Raw genomic sequence first — 12,817 nt, 5'->3', positions numbered from 1 at the left:
CAATTTTCTAAGCAAAGATTTGTATTTGTCAAATATTTTCCACACATTTAAAGGGGCATTGATCATGGGGGGAAAATGCTGGAAAGCTGATTGAAGTTAACTTACATATTTTGTTTACTTATATCTCATTCACTATTTTGTTTTCTAATATATTTGGTTGATTAAAAAAAATTAATCATTTCAGGCTTATGTATTTGTTTTAAATACTGTGCGAAGCAATCAAATGCCAAATCTATCAAATATGTACTCAATGGAAAGAACTAACAGGTTTGCTTTAGCAATAGTTGTAAATATTTTCATGCATAATAATGTGTTTTTTTGTGTGTATGTTTATATATAATTTATTCCTTATGGAATTTTTTAAAATTTAGAATTCTTGAACGTAAAGAACAACAAGAAACATACAACCCCCCAGAAACTGCATCATTCACATTTGATGTTCAAGTTGAAACAGATGCAAAACAAGTATAAGTTTTAAAGTGATTCTGGTTTATTATAATTAATTTATTTAAATTTTATTTAAGTAGATTCAATTTTATTTAAATGTATTTAATTTTATTTGATTATATTTAATTTCATTTGAATATATTTAATTTTATTTAAGTAGATTTAATTTTATTTAAACAAATTTAATTTTATTTAAATAAATTTTATTTTATTTAAATATATTTAATTTTATTTAAATAGATTTAATATTATTTAAGTAGATTTAAATTTATTTTGATATTTCTAGTTTATTTTCTTTTGATCAATTCTTTTGTTAAAATAACAATATTAAAAGACTTTCACTTGGACTAATTTTTACTAGATTTTTTTATTTTAAGTTATATCGCAATATACATCGTGTATTGATGCAATACCAAGATGAAAATAAAGGTCCAACGGTGATACTAATGCAAACTCAAACAGGTCAATAAATATTTAAATCAGTAATTTGTTATATAATTTACTAGCCTGTGGGTTTTTTTTTTATATAAAAATTAGTTTAGCATATATTTTTAGAAATAGTTACTATATGTTTATTGTAAAATTGATAACTTATTTATGTATTAATTATCTATTTCTTCACTTTCTAGTATTTTCTCTAGTAGTTGTGTTCTTTTTGGGTTTTTACCTTTTTAGTTTAATTTTCTTTAGATCAAAAACATCTCAAGTCACAAGTGAATGCTTTGAAGGAGTTCCCCATTATAGAAATGCCTAATGTTGAAATGTAAAATTTTGATAACTGTAGCTGTTTTGAATTTTATTCCATATAAAAAATATCTCTATTAAAGTGGTTATTTTTAAAATTGTTAGAGACACAAGTCAATTCACTGCACTTGATTGGCAGAGACAATTAGCAAAAAGATTTATTCAGTCCTACTTGGACACAAATGTTTGGTTAGAGGTCAGCTTGTCAGTTAAAAAAAAACACAAATTAAATTTTTAAAATGATAATACTGTAATTGAAGTTATAACATTTTCATTGCTTTAGATGCAACTTTTAAATGCTCGTTACTTCCATATTCCCATCGGAAATATTCCTGCTGGTGATGCTGCGTTATATGCTGCAGACATTTTTTATGCACGCCATCTCCAAAAGCATAATCATTTGTTATGGATGTCTGCTACTGATCGTCCTGATCTTGGTGGTAAAGAAGAAGATGATAATAGGTCTATATTTAACTTTCGTTTGTAGAGCTTAATTATTTAGTTATTATTTAACTAAATTTAACTTAATTTAATGCTTTTAATGCACAATGCTTTTATGACTAATTTTCAAAATACTTTTTTTTTGTAATCAGTTTTAATGCTACTAATAAATAGGTTTTAAAATTTCTTTGATTTTATGTTCATAGAAATTCATAAACATTTGTAAACTATAATTACTGATATTATGGTTTAAAAAGTTTCCTTATCTCTTCTAAAAAAAACTTATACGCTGAGTTGACTTATATACTAAACTTAGACATAATTATTACTGAGACTCATTTTTTTAATGTTTATTATGCCATTTATTATTTCATTTATTTGTAAAAATAAAATTATTGCTGTTTGTTTCAGGTTGCAACATTTTTTTTTGTTAATCTGAGTGTTATAAAGTAAAAATTTTAATTTACATATAAAGTAAATATTGAATAAATTATAATAAATTATAATAAGTTGTAGTAACAAAAGCACAATTATTTTAAATGCTATTTTAACAAAAATAAATCTTCAGACTTAAAAAATGTTAGTGAAAAAGTTAACTTAAAAAAATATTTAAATAATGAATTTAAAATTATTCAAAGCAAATGTAATAAATATATCAAATAGAGTAATAAGTATAAAAAAATTAGTTGTTTTAATTGGAGTATTGAATCCATGTGGGTTGAAACAATTTATTAGTTTTGAATAGTTATAGTATAAAATAGTTTCTTATTGATTTTAAGTTGTCAAATCATTAAGTATTTTATATTAAAGAGGTATATTAATGAAGATTAATACTATATATAACTCATAAATATTTTATAATTCATTATGTATTTTTATAATAATTACAGAATTGTTACAGAATTGGATGAAGGAGGAAGTCCTGAAATTAATCAACCAGGTTGCTATTCAACTGTATGTATAGAATTATCACTTGATGCATTGGCTGTAAACACTGTTCTTCAAGTAAGGATTTTTTCTTATTTTTATAAAAACCTGCTAATCCATCCTGTCAATCATTCAATATTAAAATTCTTTTAAATTCAAGAATTTGTTTATAAATGTACTTTAAACTAACTAATATTTTTTTATTATTAAAATTCCTTTGTGTAAGACAAACGAAAACAGTTCAAAATTTAAACAGAAAAAAAAAATGAAATTGTTACTTTTGTCTCATTCACCAAGTCTCACTCAATAATTTTGCACAGAAACCTAATTATGCCTTTGAATATTGCCATACTAAATAAGGGATTTAGATTATTTTAGGTGTTGCTTTCAAATCTTGTTCATTTATTTTAACCTAACCTATCCAACAATTATTGATGCAGATGCAGAATCCTGTATTTTCATAAACCATCTATACCATAATGTTCCAGTAGTTGTAGAAACAGGATGCTCTGAAAGCTGTAGGATATCCAGACACAATGGGAATTGTAGTTTTCAACAACTGGAGGAAAAGGAGTTTGACATGTTATTTTTAGGCCTTTAAAACAGTGATAAGCAATAGGGTATTTTGCTGCTTATCACTGAGAATCATATATCACCTTCTTTGCGCTCTCCTCTACCTTCCCTTAAACTATAACTTCATGATCCCCTAACTCCCGATTTTAATTGTCTGGCACTGTGCTACATATTCTTAGTAGAAAGCTAGGCGTGCCACCACCAAGAACCAAAGAGTTGCTCCACAAACAGAAAGACTGTAAGTATTCAATTAACTTTGTTTCTCTGGAGAGAGAGAGTATTAGAAAATTTGTGATTGAAGAAGCTGTTAAACAAAAAGAAGAACTTAATGAATGTCTCAAGGGACGCTTTGTGTTTCTTAACAGAGTGAACTATTTTGCAATCAATGTTTAATTCTTTTTTGAAAAAAATGAAGCAGTTACCAAGACATTGGCAGTAAAAGACGCCAAAACTAATCACACCAGCGAATTTCTCCAGATCTTAGTAGAAAAGATTCTTAAAAAACATGAACTTAAAGAAGAACAAGTTCTTTCTGTCCAACTGACAATATTTCAAACATGATTTTAACAAATTCATAATGTTATTAGCGACTGCATAAGAGTTTGTTGCATAACAAGAGTTCAGAAAAGTTGTTTGTTTAGAAATTGTTTTCTTATAAATATTATTTAAAGCACTAAGTGGTTGGATTATTTGTATCATAGTGATGAAATAGCCAATGTTAACATTTTACTACAGTTATTTGTTGTTACAAACAAATAACTGTAGTAAAACAAACAACTATTTGTTGTTACAAATTGGTTACTTATGAAGGAGTCGGAGTCAGAGTCAGTCCATGATAAAATCAAGGAGTCAGAGTCAGAACAGCAGCTTACCGACTCCACAGCCCTGGAAAAAACTACTTTCATATTACTGTAGTTGCACTACAGTAATAGAAGCAGTTTTTTTTTTTTTTTATATAAATTAAGATTAGTTTAGCATATATTTTCAGAAATAGTTACTATATGTTTATTGTACTTTTATAATTGATAACTTATGTATCAAATATCTATTTCTTCATTTTCTATTATTTTTTTCTAGTTGTTAAAAACAGATTTGGATGAAAATAATTTTTATCTGTTTTTTTACTTCTATTTGATGGTGGTTTTATTTGATGTATTTAATGTACTTTTTACATACTGTTAACCAAAATTTTATAAAAAATTTGACACTTACCATTTATTTTTTAAGTCGCAACATATCAATGATGCTGAAGGTGTTGCTCAGAGCTTTGATAATGTCCAGCAGGTAGTCTTTCATACTGCTTAGGTTTTGTATTTTGTATTTTTTTAATTTTTTTAAAACTTTGGTTTTGTTTTATTTTTATTTTTTTATTTTTTTGTTGTTGTTTTTTTGTAGGCAACTCTAGAAGAAATGCTAAACTCAGGTCCTGGTGTAGTGTCAAATTTAACTACTTATGATGAAGGAGCTGCATGTTCAGTGACTTTTAGGTGCTAAGCTTATTTTGTAATAGTAAAAAATTTTTTTAAAGAAGTTAACTTCAGATTTAAAAGAGAGTTGATCATAATTAGCAGACTAAATACTGTTACAATGTACAAACACAATTGTACAAATACAGTGTAAAATTACAATAATTACCAAATACTGTAGTAATAGGAGAGAGTACTTTTTAGTACAGTTAAATGTGTGTAACTATAGATTAATAAGGGAAAAATAGTTCATAGCATAGCTGTAACATTAGTATAGGATTATGGCAATATACAATATTATCGCAAAATTATGTGACATTTATTTTCATAGGATATTAAAGAGTTTGGTGTTCAACTGGTTTTCAGAAGTTGTGACCTACAAAAATCCATTTGCTGATAACCAGCTTATTCATTTTTATAGGCATTTAAACCTTTTTTTTTTTTTATATTTCTTAAGAAAGTCATATTTTTATTATTAATTTCTCTTCAAATTTATTAATAATCATAATTTATTATAAATGTTAATTGGTTTACTTTAAATATTATTTAATTATCCTTATTATTTATTATAATAAAATTGGAAGGGTAATTTAATTCTTTATAACTTTATTCATTCTCCTTTTTTTTTTTTAGATATTTGCGTTCACCAGAAGCAATGTTGTATGACCCAGCATTGTGTCGGTTTATCCATGGGCTTATGAAAAAATACTTTATGCAGGTTTTTTTTTTTTTCATTGTTGATAAAAGTTAAAAGAATTTCTTTTATAAAAAAATCCTGTAAATTTGTGTAATTTGATAGAAATAAGTCTCTAGTATTTGGTAGAAGTCTTGTGTCACATTTGAAAATTATTTTCCTATAATGATTTTTGGCATCATTATACCTCTTCTAAATTAATATTGAATTACTTGGATGTATAGTCTACAACTATTGGGAGCTTTTATTTAGCTATTATGTTTAAGACAGAATTGATGCATGCATGTATCATGCGTGCATCAATTCTGTCTTAAGATGAAGTGTTTTCATTATATTTTTCTTTTGTTGTTGTTGTTGTTGTTTTTTTTAAAAGCTTTTATAAGTTTGATAGATTCAGATTATGGAAGTGTTCTTTTTTATCTAACATTGTTATATTTTTTTTCTTTTCAAAAAACCATTAGCTCTGATAGTTCAAATTCAATGCACAAATTTTCATTGAATAAAATTTCACTCAAGAATTTTAAAATTACTCTTTAATGTTTTGACCCTTCCTAAAATTAAAAATTTACAATTTATATATTACAGTTCATATATTATAATAAATTTTTTAATTCGTATACCTGCTCTTTTTTTAGCTGATATCAGAGTTCAAGAAACTTGGTTCAACAATTGTTTATGCTAGTTTCAACAAAATTATCCTCAACACCAAAAAGCGAAAGTTTGAAAAACTTATTTTTGTCATTGTCGTTGTGGCTTTTTCACAAATCTTAAACTTTTGCTAATGTTTTTTCACTTCTTTAGTCTTTAAAGTTGTGGAAATCCTTTTTTAGATTGAAAGATGGACTGGCGTATGTGCAGTATATACTGAACAGCATTTTATCAAAGACTTTATTTAAAAGTTTACGGATAGAACCAAAAGCATGTTGGGAATATCTACTTTGGATGGACAAAGTAAAAACTGATGTCTGTGATAATGCATTTTTTTTCGTTAAGGTTGAATATCTTTTGACTTTTGACTGCATTTTTACAGTCTAACCAAGGAGGAATCTATCTATCTGAAATTCCGGATCGCTATCTTGATCACGGAGAGCTGTCTATTACTACTGTTGAAGATGAAGAGGAAGATATTGATGCTACAAAACTAATATCAGAAGCAAAGCAGGTGAGTGATAAGCTAGTTTGTTTTATTGAATTTTGCTTCTCATTTTTGTAAGTTTTAGCACAGTTTTGTAAATGTAAACTACAGGTTTAGCTTATTATGTAAATTTTTTTTTTTTTTAATTAAATGGTTCACTGATATAGATGATAACTTTGAGAAATTTAAATAAAATCAGTACTTCATTTTCTTGAAATTTCTCTTTTAATGCAGATAGTTATTACTCTCTAATGTGAGAATGTAAATAGTATCAATTTGCAGACAATAATTGAATTATCTGGTTACTTTTTTTATTTTTGTAACCAACTAGTTCAGTAGGAATAGTCATTTCTTCCATTTGTTGATACAAATTAGGCTTAATTAAGAAGTTTGTCAAAGTTTTTATTGTTAAGGGTGACTGTCAAATACCAGAAATAAGAATGTTAATGAATGGTTCTTATTTCACAAATCAAAATGTTAATAAAAATTTTCATACGTTCAATGACAGAAAAGAGCATGAAATTTTTGGGGGGATGCAAGTGCATATAAATACAAATATCTTGTATAATTGTTGCTTAAAAGTTATCATTGATTGGGCTGTAGCATAAACATTGAGGTTCATTTTCTCAACTATTAAGTTAGGTTCAACAGATAAATAACTCTCTTTGACTGAACACACAATTAGAAGTGGTGGTTAGTATGACCTGAAGGCCAAGTCTAGAGCTAAATCCAAAAGGCACCTTTACTTCATTACTGAAGAAGTAAAGGCCAAATGAATTGAGAAAGTTAAATACTTTTGTCCTTCCTTAGGAAAGGTTAACCAATAATACTTCTGTTCTCAGATGAAAAACTTTTTAAAGTGGATTCTGTGTTAAGTAGTTGGAATGATTGCTACATTAATATCACAATTCCAGAAATTGTTCCAGAATCCATGCAGATCAATGCAGATGTGTACTTTTAAAATCAATGCAGATGTTTACTTTAAAATCTTGGAAGACCATGTCCGTGCATGAATTACTTTAACCTTCAACCCTGATGCTGAAATTGTGTATCAGCAGGATGAGACTTCCCCTCCATACAGCCAAAAAGACCCAGCAGTGGCTAAGAAAAGTATGCTGGATTTTTGAGAGAAAGTTTTGTGGCCACCAAACTCCCCAGATTTAAACCCTCTGGGCTACAGTATATGGGCATATATTGAGTCAAAGGCCTGTGCATCTCTCCACAACAATATTGCAGCTCTGAAAACTTCTGTCATCAAGTAGTTAAATGTCATGCCTAAGGTGTATGTTCTGAAGACATGTAAGAATTTCAGGCCCAGAATTGAAGCTGTGATCAATGCCAATAGTTCACAGATTGAATAACATATTTGAAATTCATGAAAAAATGAATAAAACAAGTTGATTTGACAACTATTTTCTTGTTTACTTGTTTTTATGACCAATCATTTTTAAAAAATAGTGCAGATTTTAAGGGAACATACTGTACATTGTAAAGTTTATTTCATGAATATCTGAATATTAACGTTTTCATTTTTATTGCTGTATCATGTTACACTCTCTAATTTCAGCCTTATTTGTCATTAAACTTTGTGGTTTTGAGCAATTTGATAAAACTTTACAATTTATTTACACATAAAATAGATGTATGATATAAAATAAATATTTTTCATGAGGGTTAAAAGTACCTTTGAAATAAGCAACATAAAATTGGATTAACACAACTCTCAAACTTTAGACAGCAAAATTTGTGTGGAATTGTAGAATGTATATTATTTTTAGAAAAAAGTGGAAATGAACTGGAACATTTGTAAATTTCTTCCAACTGCTGGTTCATGTCAAAACTTCTTTCAGGTAATATAATTAGATACAGATAAATAATGATTCATGTTTATTGTTTAAAAGTTTATACAACTTTTGTATAACGTAATAGGAAATTATTTTAAAGACGAATTTAGTTTCTTTTAAAAGCATGAACTTGTTTTTCTAGATGTAAAAGATCTACTTGTAATATGATAGTTTAAGAATAAAGTGTATTTGAAAATTTAACATGTCATAGTAAATGATATATTTGTGAGTTTGTCATGATATGTAGATTGCGATAGCCGGACATATCCATGCAGTTTATGTTCATATAATTGAAGAAACTGTCCAACTACCAGCTGATACTGATACCCCTGTAAAAAGAAGAGGGGTTAGTACTCAACAAGAAGTATGTCACTAAATTCTTTTTTTTTTTAATGTTTGTTGGTATATTGACTGTTTCTAAATCAATTAGTTTTTTTTTTTTTTTTTTATGTAGCATATGGCAAAAATCATTTAGTTTTTTTGTTTTTTTTTATGTAGTTTATGGCAGAAATCATTTAGTTTTTTTTTTTTTTTTATGTAGCGTATGGCAGAAACAGCATGTACACCTTCTACTGTTGAGTTTTCTCAGGATAGAATTCAAAATCTTTTGACTGAGCAGCTTTTTGGGTAATTCATGTTTTTGCAAAATATGTTTGATATTTTAACAAAATAGGTTTGATATTTAAGCACACATTTTAATCAGTCCAAGCAGGTCATCATGAAAAAATGATCTTAAAAGTATTGGATTTAATTGGATAACATTTTCGCATCAAGTTATTTTGCAATCATCAATACCGATTTCTTTTTGTTTTCCTGATCTTTTAAGTAAGTCGCAACTTTCAGTTAGTAAGTTCCATCTTCGTTGTTTGCATAATTTTTTCTGTAACAAATTCTTCTCTAAAATTTCTATTTTTCAACTTTTATCTTAAACATAGTTTTCGATTATTATATATAGTACGGATCTTATATTTGGTGACATTTTTCAAAAATCTTCATTAATTCCGTGCTGACAAAACTGACTCTGCTGCTGAGTTGACAAGAATCTCTTTTGCAATCATTCTTTTTAAATTACAAAAAGTTATTTGTTAAGATGTAACTTATCATGTTTTAAAGATATAACTTATTGCAGCAGATTCAAAGATATTTATGATTCAAAGATATTCACTTGTAAGATCGCATATCGTAGGATTTTTTAATTTGCTATTCGACTGATAAAGTTTATTTTTAATTCTTTGATGACAAAGTTGAGTTTTGTATTCTTTCTATTAAATTGTGAAATGTTAAGAGTAGTTTGTCAAATTGTAAATTTTTAATTATGCTTCAAAATTATTTCTAAATTTCTCTTTTGCTTTTTTTTTTAATTTTTTTTTTACACAACAATATTTTAGAATAACTCAAAAGATTCATCGGTCAGTGTCAGCATCAGTTAATAAAGATGGGGATCCAGTGTTTCCTGTGTTAGCAGGATCTTATTTAGCTTTGAAAAATCCAGCACTTGAATTTGTAAAAGCCGTTTGCCAAGTGAGTAAATAAAATCTTACGTTTGTGCAGTGTAAACACAACTTCGGTCTTCATACTTTCTGTAGTCCAAAGACTTTCTAATCTTGTGTTTGTGTTTGTTATTGAAATAAATTGTTGTCGTTATGTTTTAACCTAATTTCGATATTTTTACACTGAAAATAAATTGAATTTCTCTAAACTCTACGTGCTAAATTTATAGTTGAATTGATTTAGAGTTAATCTATTCAGGTTTTACAGCTTGATATCAATATTCAAAGTCAAGTCAACAAATTAAGAAGGGATTTGCTAAAGTTAATCGGTGTAGGAAACTTTGCAGATGACGCCGTTTTTCAAGATCCTTGTATGTCTTTTGTTGTACCTGAAGTGAGTATTTAAACTCTTAGATTGTAAATTTACACATCGAATATATTTGTTAGAACATTTTGAAAATAGTTGAGCGAGGACCTTTTAATGGAAAATAAGTTAAATTTCAGGTGATCTGTGAATACTGCAACAGCTGTAGAGATTTGGATTTATGTCGCGATACATGTATAACCCCTGCAAGAGGAAATCAGCCGTATGTTGCTAATTAAATTTTTCTGGTGTTTTAGAGTTATATTGCTGGATGCCGACATGTTGCTTTATTGTGTTATGTATTTTTAATTTAACAAAAAACTGATATTACAAAATTAGTAAAAACCTTCTCTATTTTTTAAGGGCGAGCATTCGTTGTTCAAACCCTGAATGTGGTGTTGATTACTCATTAGAAGTCATTGAGCAGCACCTTATTTCCATGTTAATGCGTCGCTCTATGACATATACTCTGCAAGACCTGAAGTGCAATAAATGCAAAATGGTATTTAGTGTCAAATATTAATTTGTTTATGTTTTTAAAAATAAAATGATTTTAGTTTGACTAAGTTTTGACGATTCATATTAAAGCAATATATTCTAAATTATTGGTTATGAAAGATATTTTTATGATGTCAATCTGAAGTACACTTCAATGTTACTCGTGGTGTTATAAAAGAATTCAAAATAAGTCGATTATCTTCCAAATTTCGTTCAGTCAAAACTCTTCTATAAACCATAATTTACTTGGGATCATTTTCAAGTTTCCCTTTCAATATTTTTACGTTCGATTAAAAAAAAAACCTTTTTTTCTTGCAGGTTAAAGATAAAAACATGTCCAAGTTCTGTGATTGTGCTGGTACCTATAGAAACCACATACCGCGTGATCAATTTATGCAGAAATTGAAGATTTATGAAAATATTTCGAAGTACGTAAGAAATGTCTGTTGTTTATAGATTTTCATGGACGTTCTCCCCTTTGCTTCTAATAAAGCCCCCCCCCCCCCTTCTCTCCTGTTAAGGCCCTCCTCTTTTCTACAATTATGGCTATTTTTCTCCTTTAGGCATTATCACCTGGTTAACCTAGCTGAGATAATCGAGTTCATCAATGGATATACGTAGAAAAATGTGGTTTCTATTAATTAACATTACACATGTTTAAAAGATAGGAACCTTAATTCCTCTTAAAGAGTTTTTATGGGTAAAAAACGAATAAAACAATATATAAAGTATTCTCAATCGTGTTGTTGCGCGTTTTATTATTCATTTTTTTCGAATGAATTGAAATATGAAAGTAAATAACTGATAATATTTCATTAATCAAGTTACGGACATTACGTCATCAAGTTACGGACATAAATATCGATTTAAAATTGAATTACTTTAAAACTAAAAGACCTTCAGTTTTTTAATGAAAAATTATCCTCTCGTTTTCTTTAATAATTTTTTTAAACTCGGTACTCTGACACGGCAAGCAAAAATGTTAAAAAGGCTACCTGTTTGCGAACTCAGTACATTTTATGTACTATAACAATGGGTATATTCGTTTTTTACAAAGAACTTTGGCATTTTTACTTTGATCCAATTCTGCTGTTTCTCCATCCTTGTTGGCGCAGAAAGAAATTACTGCATTAAACTTATTAGACAGTTATGACAGTGAGAAAGTTTGAATCTGGTTATAAAAGAAAAAGAAAACTTGACGAAGAAAAGTTCCTCAGCCAATCAGAAGAATTCAATTTTGCGTCACCTTTAGCCTCTGAGTGATGAAAATACTCAAGAGATTGCTTCTGTTGCAATCGTCCTTATCCTGATAATAAGCCTCATCTTGAAGGTTAACAACCACATGATGATCCAGATCCACAATGAATTGACTTAGATTCTGGTTTAACATGGTCCTAAAAAACTTTTTTGGGCTCGGCTGAAACTATTTCAGAATTTGATTTAATTCTTCAAGAATATCTAAAAAAAAACTAAATTAAAGTAAGTAATCACAATCAAAAACATTCAAAACTAAATTATTCAACTTGATACATCTACCAAGTTTCAAGCGTACACATCAAGGTACCCTGTGATGCAAGTTTTGAATCTTAATTTTGTCCGCGGAAAATAATTTAATTTTTAATGTTAAATTGAGTGAAGTTTTGACGTCATAGTGCGGCAATAAAAAGCGCCTGTAGAATGAGAACCACACAATATAATTTGATAAAATTTGGAGCAAATGTTGCCTATAGCCACACCAAACTCTGGATAGATTTTCAGTTGGATTGGTCAACCGGTTAAGGATTTATGGCAGTTTTAGATTTTGTTAGTATTTTTGCTACTTATACCTCAAAACGTTTCTGATTGCTGGAACATTCGGTCACTATTTTCAAAATAATGGTTACATGAGTGTCCTACTATGTAATGCTAACAATTTTTATTATAATTATTTAACTTCTATATGTACCGTTTTCATTTTATAGACCAAAATATTGATTTGCTATTTAAAGCGTGGTTTGACTTGGCTTACGCATAGCGTAAAAGTCTCAGCATTTTCTAAGGTATAAACTACTGCCAAAATGCAAATAAACCCAAAAATACAAACAAACAAAAAATATCTAATAAAAAATTTTTTATTGACTCTTGAAACCTTAAATTACATTTACATTCAAAATTAAGTGAAACGATAAGTTTACTTTCAAAATTAAGTGAAACA

The 12,817-nt window shown here is 27.9% G+C and overlaps 1 protein-coding gene across 3 annotated transcripts in view; it reads left to right on the top strand.

Annotated features, from left to right (window-relative positions):
• LOC149877792 (DNA polymerase epsilon catalytic subunit A-like) overlaps positions 1 to 11,343 on the top strand; it is a 29,863-nt gene extending 18,520 nt beyond the window's left edge. For all 3 annotated transcript variants that reach the window (XM_090073639.1, XM_090073638.1, XM_090073640.1), the window contains 23 exons: positions 185 to 267; positions 372 to 465; positions 825 to 909; positions 1,138 to 1,210; positions 1,297 to 1,387; positions 1,475 to 1,653; positions 2,523 to 2,637; positions 4,360 to 4,416; positions 4,528 to 4,619; positions 4,930 to 5,019; positions 5,232 to 5,316; positions 5,928 to 6,010; positions 6,123 to 6,243; positions 6,323 to 6,454; positions 8,206 to 8,277; positions 8,519 to 8,635; positions 8,813 to 8,898; positions 9,660 to 9,792; positions 10,021 to 10,155; positions 10,266 to 10,348; positions 10,489 to 10,627; positions 10,942 to 11,051; positions 11,187 to 11,343. In XM_090073639.1, the coding sequence (XP_089929765.1) occupies positions 185 to 267; positions 372 to 465; positions 825 to 909; positions 1,138 to 1,210; positions 1,297 to 1,387; positions 1,475 to 1,653; positions 2,523 to 2,637; positions 4,360 to 4,416; positions 4,528 to 4,619; positions 4,930 to 5,019; positions 5,232 to 5,316; positions 5,928 to 6,010; positions 6,123 to 6,243; positions 6,323 to 6,454; positions 8,206 to 8,277; positions 8,519 to 8,635; positions 8,813 to 8,898; positions 9,660 to 9,792; positions 10,021 to 10,155; positions 10,266 to 10,348; positions 10,489 to 10,627; positions 10,942 to 11,051; positions 11,187 to 11,244 (2,313 nt within the window). In that variant the 3' untranslated portion in view covers positions 11,245 to 11,343. The remainder of the gene's footprint in view (positions 1 to 184; positions 268 to 371; positions 466 to 824; positions 910 to 1,137; positions 1,211 to 1,296; positions 1,388 to 1,474; positions 1,654 to 2,522; positions 2,638 to 4,359; positions 4,417 to 4,527; positions 4,620 to 4,929; positions 5,020 to 5,231; positions 5,317 to 5,927; positions 6,011 to 6,122; positions 6,244 to 6,322; positions 6,455 to 8,205; positions 8,278 to 8,518; positions 8,636 to 8,812; positions 8,899 to 9,659; positions 9,793 to 10,020; positions 10,156 to 10,265; positions 10,349 to 10,488; positions 10,628 to 10,941; positions 11,052 to 11,186) is intronic.
• Positions 11,344 to 12,817: the final 1,474 nt, after the last annotated feature.

This window comes from Hydra viridissima, unplaced genomic scaffold (assembly GCF_058129835.1).
Source record: "Hydra viridissima isolate aposymbiotic clone 2 unplaced genomic scaffold, HvirCarnegie_v1 scaffold_16, whole genome shotgun sequence".
In the NCBI taxonomy this organism is placed as follows: Eukaryota; Metazoa; Cnidaria; class Hydrozoa; order Anthoathecata; family Hydridae; genus Hydra; species Hydra viridissima.
This window is presented reverse-complemented; position numbering and strand designations above follow the sequence as displayed.